Here is a 9,804-nt window from a genome sequence, read left to right as displayed (position 1 = left end):
GAGCTAATTAATTCTTACCTCGCGCAGTTATTGTGAGAATTTAATAGCATAATGCATGTAGTTGGCACAAAATAAGTGTCTTGGAGGGCAATGGCCTCCCTGGTCTTCTTGTTCCTACCATGTTGATTTAATCCTCTCTGCTGTCCTTCAAGTGGAAGAAAGGTTGGAGGCTCTGGAGGTTAGTTTGGGACAGAGAAAGATAGCTTCGAGGTGGCAGAGTCATGGTTTGCAAATTTCCATGGGCACAGAGGTGAATTTTGTTCTCTGTCTTCTCCAAGACGGAACCAGTGCAGCAGGAAGAGGGGGACCCGGGTGAGACTAGACACAGGACTTTCTCACTACCTATGCAGAAAATTATTGAGGCAGCTAAGTGTGGTGGCAGAGGGTAGCTGCTTCCCGGTACAAAACAGCTAAAGCCAGTGAGAGTGGGCAAACAGGGCAGGCTAAATGCTCCCCACCCTGACTCCTACGGTCTAAGCTGGGTATTATCTGGGATGTTAGATCAATAAAAAGTACCACATCTTTCTGTGTCTCTACCTTTGGATATTATATTAGTTTCCTAGGGCTGCCATAACAAGGTACTGCAGCCAGCATGGTGGCTCGTGCCTGTAATCCCAGCGCTTTGGGAGGCCAAGGTGGGAGGATCACTTGAGGCCAGGAGTTTGACACACACAAGCCTGGACAACATAGCAAGACCCCTATCTCTAAAAAATTAGCCAGGCATGGTGGAGTGCACCTGTAGTCCTAGCTACTTAGGAGGCTGAGGCAGGAGGATCACTATGATCCCACCACTGCACTCTAACTGGGGCAACAGAGGGAGATCCTGTTTCAAAAAAAAAACCCAAAAAACAAAAAAAACCCCACAAAATGGGTAGCTCAAACAACAGAAATCAATTGTCTCACAATTCAGGATGCTAAAAGTTCAAGCAAGATCAGGATGAAGGCAGGGTTGGTTCCTTCTGAGGGCTGTGAGGGAGAATCTGTTGCATGCCTCTCCCAGAGCTTATATTTGGCATTCCTTGCCATGTAGAAGCATCACCCCAATCTCTACCTTCATGTTCACGTGGGTTCTCCCTGAGTGCATTTGTGTCTTAATTCTCTCTTTTTACAAGGACACCAGTCATAGTGGATTAGAGGCTCATCCTACTCTAGTATGACCTCATCTCAACTAATTACATCCGCAAGGACTCTATTTCCAAAAAAGGTCACATTCTGAAGTGCCCGGAGTTAGAACTTCAAGATATGAAATTTTGGGGAAACACAATTCACAATAACAGGTGTCTTCAGGTAGAAGTGCAGAAAAATCTTGCCCTGCCCTTACTTAAGAACTTCCCATGACTCTATTACCTACAGAATAAAGTGCAAAGCCTTATATGTGTGAGGGCCTTCACAATCCTGGCTGCATAAACTTACCCGCCTCCTTTCCGGAGCCGCACCGTTCCCCACACCCTGTACCCCACGCTGCAGCCCCTATGGACGATTCATTGTTAAAGCTCATATTCCCTGCCTTTTCGGCAGGCGGGCTCAACTCCCACAGCTTCCCAGCCGGATTCTGCTTCTCCGTGCAGTCTTTCTTGCTCCCCTGCCCCTCCCGTGTTGCAGAATGACTAGTAAAGCATCGTCGGACGCATTTGTCCCGCATTCTCCCCTCCAAGCATGCACATGTGCGGGTTCACTCTGCACCCCAAGGCCGTGCACTGGGAGCTCCCCAGCCAAGAGCATTCCAACGGTGCACAGGCTGAGGCTGACGTCCCAGAGCCAGGCTCCCAGGGCCTAAGCCGTTAAGGCTCGCAAGATGCTCTCCCGCCCCCTGGAGGGCCGGACGCGACCACGCAGGAACACAGACCAGTCACAAGAACGGAGACTCGCCTTTATTGCCGTTTTGCTGGGGGCTGATGCCGGGTGGGCAGAGGGGAGAGGGCAGGGCCAGGACAGGGCCCGAAGAATGGCTCAGACCCCAGACAGTCCCTCAGGCGCGACGGAAGTGGCGGCCGCGGCAGGACAACGGCGCCCGGGACAGGGGCGCGGCGCTGGCTCTGCGCCTGCGCGGCGGCCCATGGTCAGGATGCCGGCGGCGTGGTTGCCGCTAGCCTGCAGGAGGCGCTGCAGCCGGCCCTGTAGGCCGGGGGGCCCAGGTCGCCGCTTGCCCAGCGTGAGGATGCCCGCCGCGTGATTGCCCGCGCCGTGCAGCAGTTCGTAGAGGCGGCAGGAGCACGTCTTCTGGCGACAGCAGTCGGGCAGGGGCTGCGCTGCCGCCCCGGGCGACAGCAGCGCGGGCGGCAGCAGTAGCAGAAGCAGCAGTAGCGTCACGGCGGCCCAAGAGACCTAGGGAGGTGGAGACGGGGCGCTGGGAGTCCCCACGCCTAGGACCTGCCCAGCGGGCTCCGCGCCCCCTCCGGGCCTGCGCGCCTCCCTCGCCGCCGGTTTTCCTGTCTCTACGACCTTGCTGGTATCTGGCTCCTTTACCTGCTCGTCCTTCAAGACCTAGCAGAACATCTCCTCCAGGAAGATGCCTTTTGAGACCCCCTGGGCAGAATGAATCCCTCTCTCTTCTGGATACCCTTAGTCCATTGTACCCCCGGTAGAGCACTTACCACTCCATCTGCAAACAGGCGTGTCTGCCTCTGTCTGCATCAGAAGTTGTAAACCCAGGAAAACAGAGATCCTACTGAGTACCTCCCACTCCCCCTCCACAGCAGGCAAACAGGTGGAAATTGGGGACTGGCAGGACTCCCAGCTGTTGTCTCATCTGCCTGCTCCCTTGCAGGGGTAACTGAGCTCCATGGCTTTGGACCAGTCTCCCACCCTCTCAAGGGGCACAGCCTCCTCCCCGTGCGCTGGGTATTAATTCCTACTATGCACGGCTGCTGGGAGGAGGAAATGAGATGACAGGTGCAAACATGGTACCTGACACATAGTAAGTGTTCAATAACCGTGAGCTCTTAGGAGAACAAGGCACAACCCAACGTTAGCCAAGGCAGGCTCTCAGCTACGGGTGTGCCCCGTCTCCTGCCTCAGAACATACCTGGGCAAATACCAAGAGAAGACACCTCGGGCCTTTCTTCTAGCCCCCTAAGCAAGCACTCTCATTGCCTCTCTGGTGTGAGTCACCCCTGGGTCCCCGGGCCTTTACCTTTGTGGAAGGAAGCTTCATAGTGTCTGGAGCGCAGGGTAGCCAGGAAAGGAGGTGTCTGCAGTGGTCCAGATAGCCAGGAACCTTGAAGCTGTCTACTGTGACCCACCACCAGGGGCCTGGGGTTTATAGTGCTCTGAGGTGGCGGGGAAGAGACAGGCACTTGCGTCCACTCCGGGGCCAGACAAAGGCAAGTCTAAGATTAGCCTTGTGCAGGGGGGCTGTCTCCAGGCCAGGCCCAAGGAATGGGCGCTGAGGCATTCAGAGGCCAGGGTTGGATCACTATGCCCCTGGTCCCCCCCTTGTCTGTCTGCCTGCTCCCTGGAGATGGGCTGGTCTCCGGGCACTAATGAGGCTACCTTGCACCCAAGAATCCGAGAGCACAAAAGAGGCCTCGGCTGGGGCGCTGGCCTGGGACCATATGGGGGGAGGGCAGCTGCTAATTAGAAACAGGAAAAGAGACGGTAGTGAGACCCACTAGCCACATTGTGTGTGTGGGTGGGGGAAGGACGGCCACTCAGCAGGCCTCTCCTCCTGTCCTTGTTGCTGCCCCAGGGGTCTTTCAGGCTCTGGGGCCTTCCTCTATTAGAAAGGTTACCTAGCTGCCCCTCCTCTCCTCAGCTCTCTCCTTCTCTTCTGCCACTTCCACCACCCTCCAAGCTGGAAAACCCTGAAAGCCCAGCCTGGACAGTGAGAGGAAAGGAAGTCTAAACCAAACCCGGTTTCTACCAGAAGCTGGTGGAAAGCATCTACCTCCCCAGCTTTCTCCCTGGGTCAGGTTGCCTGGAGGGGAGGGATGTAGTCCCACTCCACCAACAGGGAGTGAGCCACCATGAGGTGAGGGACACATGTCATCTCCTGGCCTGTTTATTGAGATCCTGCTGTGCCAGGCCTGGCACTGGTGTGGGAGCAACTGTGCACAGGACCTGGCCCAACTTCCCAGGAGCTCCTAAGTCCAGGGGGGAGGCAGTTCGGGCATAATGATAGTTCGGGGAAGGAAAGGACTATTGCAGACCTCAGCAAAGTTGAGCCAATCACTGCTGCCTGGGGTGGGGCAGGGGGGCCTCTAAGGCCTTGCATGAGAAGTAGACTTCTATCAGGTAGGGCTGGGGGAGAAGGCATTTCGCAGAAGGGACAACTTGAGCAAAGGCCTGCTGATTGGTCTTAATCCTGTGGGGGAGGGGAGCCACCTCGGGAGGAGTGTAACAGGAAGGAGTCATGGGGGCTGCTCCTGTGAGGGCTGGGTGAGTGCGGGGCAGGGGCCTGGATGTGGGGACAAGGAACTGAGAAGCAGGGAACAGGTGTTGCCTTTACTTAGGAGGAGCTGCAGGGCCTTGGGCAAGCCCTCAGCCTTGTGGAGGCTCAGTTTCCCCACTGGTAGGGACAGTTAGCCCGGCTGGTCTCTGGGGTCGCTTCCTGCTGTGATGCTTTATGACTTGAAGTGTCCTCCCCCCTTTCCTACCGTGGAAGTGATTTGTGGGTGCTGGGCCAGGAAAGGGACTGGTTGGTGCTAAAGCAGGGTAGGGGAAGTTGGGGAACAGCCCCTCCGCAGTTAGGTTACACTTGGGATGGGGGAGGCAGAAGGAGGTGGGTCTGTGTCTGCCGGGTTGACCTAGGACAGCTGCTGTGTGCACATACCCGAGGGGCCTGACCCCAGCCTGGACGAAGAGTGGGGCAGGGACAGAGCCCAGGCTGCAGCAGGAGCAGAGCGAATGGGACCGCTGCATGGTTTCCCCAAAGCAGACATTGAGGCAAGAATCTGGGTGCAAGAGGTTTATTCGGGAGCTGATCCCAGGAGGCACAGTGAGGGAGTAGGGAAGGGAGGGAAGGGCAGAGGCCCAGTGAGAAGTCGGACTCCATCCTGTGGGGTACCCTCTGAGAGATTATGCAGAAAACTCTTCAGAATTGTCTCACTCAAGAACAATGACACTGAGGTCTTTATTCACCAATTCCTGTTCCTTATTGATGGAGGGTTGCCCCTGGAGACCCCCCAACACTTCCAGCCTGCCCAATGAGCTGGTCAAGCACAAAACTGTGGCCAGAGAACACTGTCAGGCTGAGAGGCTCAGGAAGCCATGGGTGTGCCTTGGAACTCTAGCAGTGCCCTCCAATGGTGGGCCACAGGGGATCCTGGCAGGGCCCTGCTGGCATCCGCTAAACCCCTGAGGCCATGTCTCAGGGCTGGCCTACTAGGCCAGGGCCTCCCTAAGGCCCAGTGGCTATCATCGGTAAATGTCAGGTGACACAGAGTCAGAGACCCCAGCCAAGGACTCCCCATCCAGACAGGCCCCAGAGGAGAGAGCAAGGTGGCCTCTGAGGGGACCTGGGGCCATGGGCAGGCCTGGGCTCAGGACACCACTCTCCTCTGCAGGAACTGGGCCAGGTGCCTGTGCCGAAGGACCCTGGGCATCTCAGGAGGGAAGGGGGATGAGGGGTAGGCAGCAAGGGCTGTCCGGAGTGCTCTGAAGGCCCCCTGCCCCACCAGGTGCACTCTGGCAGGGCCCACGCTGCCCCGGAACCGCAGGGACTTGTAGCGGGCAGAAACTTCCTGAAGGCTGTGGTCCAGCTAGGAACAGAACGCCCGAGTGAGTCGGGTGTGTGTGGCCGGGAGGGTGCACACAACATGCTCACGGCTGTGCTTGGCAGACGTGCATTTAGGAGTTTTGTGTGTCCCAGTGCGTGTCTTTGGGACTCACCCCCTCCTCCCTAGCCCTGCCCTCCTCATCACACCCCTGTCTCTGCAGCGCCCTGGGGGTGTGCAGAGTGAAGGAGCCCCTCAGAGCCTGTCCCTGTCTCTTTTACCTTGTCTCGATTTTCCTCTGACAGATTCCTCAGTCCCCTCAGCTCCACAAACACCTCATAGTGGGGAGCAGAGCCCTCGAAGGAATCTGCGGACAACCCCCCCCCACACACTTCCGGTGAGCAGGGCAGCTTCCAAAGCCTCTGCCCCATCCGTTCTCCACTCTGACGATCACGGGGGAAAACGCTTTTTGGTGGGGAGTGGGCTAAGTGGAGAGGAACCTAGAGCCTAATCCTAAATATGAAATAGGTCAAGAAAGAGAATGGGCAGAAGCTGCAGCAGGAGAGATGGGAGTTAGACATGGGAAAGGACTTTTGTTAGGAGCAGCAAGGGAAGCTGAGTCTTCTCTCTTCCCTGGTTCTGAGAGGTCTCCTGGCAGGATAGGTATGGGGTGGGGGGCAGCCAACCCGGGAATGGGGGCAGGAGCCGGCGGTCACAGGGGAGCTTACCCAGAATGCTGCTCTCCACACAGCCGTGGTCCAACAGCTTGGCCCCCGGCCATTGCCCCACCGCCCGGCCCAGGGCCTCAGAGAACACGTCCTCACGGATATCTTCTCCTCGAACACTCAGGGCCTGGCCCAGTCTGGGGAGAAGGAAGGGGAGGAAGTAAAGCCCAGGACACAAGGATGGCCCTTCAGCTCCCCACGGTCACCTACCTGCAGGTGAACCTGACGATGGGACACTGATTGTGGGCACCCACCACACGCACCACGTCACCCAGGCGACACCTGGTGGGGCAAGTGGGAGTGAGGTCGGGCACAAGGGTCCGTAAGTCCATGCTCAGCAGGGTCCCAGGGGGCCTGAGGTAGCAGGAGCCGGGCAGGTGATCACCTGGTGAGGCTGACACGGTCAGTCAGCACCAGCTCGTACTCCTTGCCCTCCTGGGCCTCAGCCAGCAGGAGGGTGGAGGCGGCCTCCTCCTGGGCTCCTTCCTTGACGGGGAGCAGCTCAGTAAAGGGGGCTCCAGGGGGGAGAAGGTAGAGCCCCCGGGGCTGCTCTGGCCATAGGTTTAGGGCCACCACCCCTGCAGGGAGCACACAGCTTCCTCAGCATCTGCTGGGGCTACTGCTTTCTGCGCCCCCCAGGCCCCAACCCTCTGAGCACATGACCCTGTTGCTGCCCTTCCTGGTATTCCCTGCTGCCCGGCTGCCCCAGGCTCAGCCGCTGCGTCCCCAGGCAGAAGCAGAGTGCAGTGGTTCTAGAAGCAGCGGACCTGGGAGGAAACCCCAGTGCACGTGAATTTGTGCGAGACCCTTAACCTGTGGGGCTCCGTTTCTTCATCTGTGACAGGAAGCTGCTAATCCCCAGGTACACGGTGTTGGGGGATTAAGTGAGATGATTATGTAGGGCGCCATCCATGGCAGCTCGCTATGGGATCTCTGCCCCCACCCCTACCCCTGCTCTTGGGTCCTGCTGACCTCCAGAGGCAGCGTAAGCGGGAGAGAAGAAGGCTAGCCCTTGGCACCACAAGGCCCCGAGGGCAGCGACAGCCTCAGCCTGGCCTCCGGCGTCCAGAGTCACCACCACCTGCAGCTTCGGCCAGAGCCGAAGGGCCAGTCCTCGGGGTCCCTGCTCTAGGGCCTGCCACAGCTCAGCGGCCCGTTTGGGGAGAGGTGCTCCTGGGTTCCCGGCAGCTATGGCCCCAGCAAGCTCTTCGCCATCGGCCTCCAGGCGCAGGAAGACATCCAGGAGTTCGACTGCCGTCCCGGCCTCCAGTGCTCTCAGCCCTGGGGACCTCAGAGCCTCCAGCAGCAGGGCCACAGGGTCCTTGGCTCCAGCGGGGCTAACCCGGCCCAGGGCATGGCCAAGCCAGGGGAAGGGGCTGGGCCAAGGGGATATGAGGGTCACACAGGCGGTGCTTCCTGGAGCCAGCACTTCTGGGTAGGCCTTGTTTAGGGCTATCAGACCCAGCACAGTGGCCTGGAGGGAGAGAAAAGAGGGTGTCAATCTGGCCTCAGATCCAGTTTAGGGGGGTCTTTGCCCACCATGATGGAGGGATTTGGTTGCAAGCTGGGGTCTCTGGTGGGGCTGGGCTCTGGCCATCCCACCTTACCTGCAGAGAGGCCTCCCCCGGGTACTGGGGTGAGATAGTGGGTGGGACCTGCCCAGCACTGTCTTCCTCTTGGGCTTGGCTGGCTTTGGTCAAAGGGAGATGATTCCGGAAGGTGGTCATGTCTGTAGCCCCAAAGACACCAGAAACCCTTCAGGAAGCCACAGTTTCTCAAGAGTTTCAAGCGAGACAGATGAGACCCTTGAGGGAGGAACCTGAAATAGGCCTGCTGGGGAGGGGCTCCGAGGGTCCCAGATGGGAAAATTCCTCTGGAACAAGAGAGCCAGTCCCAGGCTGGGTGGGTCTCCGGGTCAGCCACTCTGTGTTGGCAGTGGGGGGGTAGATGGGAGGGAGGAAGGGGGGATTCACATCCTGGAATCCGATGTCTTGTGGGGTTTCTTTTTCTTTGGGTCACCTTCCCAGACCCCCAAACACACCTGTGCTCCCCCTGAGGGGACTGCGGGGACCCTGGTCTCCCTGCAGACACCACTTCAGGGCCTGCTGCTGGCTCTGGCCAACGTGCAGCGTGCTCTGCTCCAGCCTCCACCACTGCCAGGTGGCTGCCCAGCCTAGGGCACCCCATGCCACACGGTGCTGGAGGCTGGCAAGCCAGGCCCACCTGGCATGCTGGGACCGCTGCTGCCGGAGCAAGGCCAATGGCAGCAGTAGCAGCAGCAGCAGCAGCAGCAGTAGGAGTGGCCACAGCAGCATCTCCACACAGCTCCTGGGAGGAAAAAGGAACCAGAGTATGGGGGTGGTGAGGGTACGACCCATTCCTTCCCCTGCACTCTACTGCACACTGGAAAACCGAGGAAAAATGAAGTTTGGGAAGAAGGCAGGACACTGTCAGCAGGTGATGCAGGGGAGAGACCACGGAGGCTTTTGAGTCCCACTGACCTGAGTTCAGATCCTGCCTCTGCTGCTCGCGAGCTGTGGGGCCCTGAGTAATTCAGTGGCTGCGCTGTGCCTGTCTCATCTGCAAACTGGGAACACGAATACCTCCCTCAGAAGGCGTAGAAAGGCCTGGGCACAGGGCCTGGCACATAGTAGCTGCTGAACATCCCTTGCCCACTCCCGAGTGGCTTTGCTTTCTCAGGGGATCCACCCTGTCCCAGCTCTGTGTCCCTCCTGAGCCCTGGACAGTGGGTCCATGCCCCCATTCACCTGTCGCAGCCCACTTCTGCCTACTCCCAGCACCAGGGCCCCTCGGTGTCCCTGCCTCAGGTCTCAGCACACATCAGCCAGAAAACTGGAGCTGGTGGCTTTAAAGGGCTGGGCCACAATGGGGAAATCCGGTCACCAGCCTGAGGGAGGAGCTGAAGTGGGGGTGCTCTTAAAGGGGCAGGTCACCTAGGGGAACAGTGTGCTGGGTGCTGGCCCAGGATGGCAGATGGGGAATTAGGACCAGGGTAGCACGGTCCTCAAACTGGCGCAGCTGGAGGGAGAGAAAGCTGAGTGTGGGAAAGAGCACTGGTGAGCCACTTGAACGGCTCAGTGCGGCACAGTCCATCCTGCATCAGGTTCAAGCTTGAGAACTGTTAAAAGCCCACATCTTTTTCCAACCCAGAAATCCTCCTCACAAAGGTAGTGGAGAAAAAACCAGTTTTATTATTGAATATGCATTAAACCGGAATGCAATGCTGCACATGTGCTAAGAAATTGCGAAGACAGAAAGAAATCTCACCCTTTATGTAGCCAACCACATACAACCTATTACAATCATGTTTTCAAGATAAACATGCTCAAGTAAGAGGACTTGACGGCACATATACGTCATCCCAACGGTACCTGGAAATTGGGCTGACCATCTGGGTTAGCTCA

The 9,804-nt window shown here is 58.0% G+C and overlaps 2 protein-coding genes across 2 annotated transcripts; both read right to left on the bottom strand.

Moving 5' to 3' along the window:
• Positions 1-1,852: 1,852 nt before the first annotated feature.
• On the bottom strand, positions 1,853-3,531 carry HCRT (hypocretin (orexin) neuropeptide precursor). Its single transcript, XM_012656658.1, has 2 exons — positions 3,134-3,531; positions 1,853-2,325 (listed from the first exon to the last, which is right to left on the bottom strand). The coding sequence occupies exons 1-2, from the start codon at positions 3,152-3,154 to the stop codon at positions 1,951-1,953; spliced, it is 396 nt and encodes a 131-aa protein (XP_012512112.1). The 5' UTR covers positions 3,155-3,531; the 3' UTR covers positions 1,853-1,950.
• A 1,387-nt stretch (positions 3,532-4,918) lies between these two features.
• GHDC (GH3 domain containing) lies at positions 4,919-9,193 on the bottom strand. The gene is made up of 10 exons (XM_012656723.1): positions 9,148-9,193; positions 8,881-8,966; positions 8,421-8,707; positions 7,987-8,108; positions 7,352-7,853; positions 6,765-6,957; positions 6,590-6,661; positions 6,383-6,516; positions 5,936-6,021; positions 4,919-5,699 (listed from the first exon to the last, which is right to left on the bottom strand). Exons 3-10 carry the CDS (start codon positions 8,692-8,694, stop codon positions 5,481-5,483), a joined length of 1,602 nt encoding a protein of 533 aa, XP_012512177.1. The 5' UTR covers positions 8,695-8,707; positions 8,881-8,966; positions 9,148-9,193; the 3' UTR covers positions 4,919-5,480.
• Positions 9,194-9,804: the final 611 nt, after the last annotated feature.

The sequence above is a fragment of the Propithecus coquereli genome, unplaced genomic scaffold (genome assembly GCF_000956105.1).
Source record: "Propithecus coquereli isolate 6110/MARCELLA unplaced genomic scaffold, Pcoq_1.0 Scaffold515, whole genome shotgun sequence".
Taxonomy (NCBI): Eukaryota; Metazoa; Chordata; class Mammalia; order Primates; family Indriidae; genus Propithecus; species Propithecus coquereli.
The sequence above is the reverse complement of the archived record's forward strand: the minus strand, read 5'-3'. Positions and strand labels throughout refer to the sequence as shown.

Excerpts from the sequence above, each read along its gene's own strand:
- GHDC (XM_012656723.1), bottom strand. The coding sequence starts at position 8,694 with ATGCTGCTGTGGCCACTCCTACTGCTGCTGCTGCTGCTGCTGCTACTG. Across the intron at positions 6,022-6,382 it reads TGTGGAGAGCAGCATTCTGG|ATTCCTTCGAGGGCTCTGCT; the intron begins GTAAGCTCCCCT and ends GGTTGTCCGCAG. Across the intron at positions 5,700-5,935 it reads CAGAGGAAAATCGAGACAAG|CTGGACCACAGCCTTCAGGA; the intron begins GTAAAAGAGACA and ends TTCTGTTCCTAG.
- HCRT (XM_012656658.1), bottom strand. The coding sequence starts at position 3,154 with ATGAAGCTTCCTTCCACAAAG. Across the intron at positions 2,326-3,133 it reads TGAAGCTTCCTTCCACAAAG|GTCTCTTGGGCCGCCGTGAC; the intron begins GTAAAGGCCCGG and ends CCACCTCCCTAG.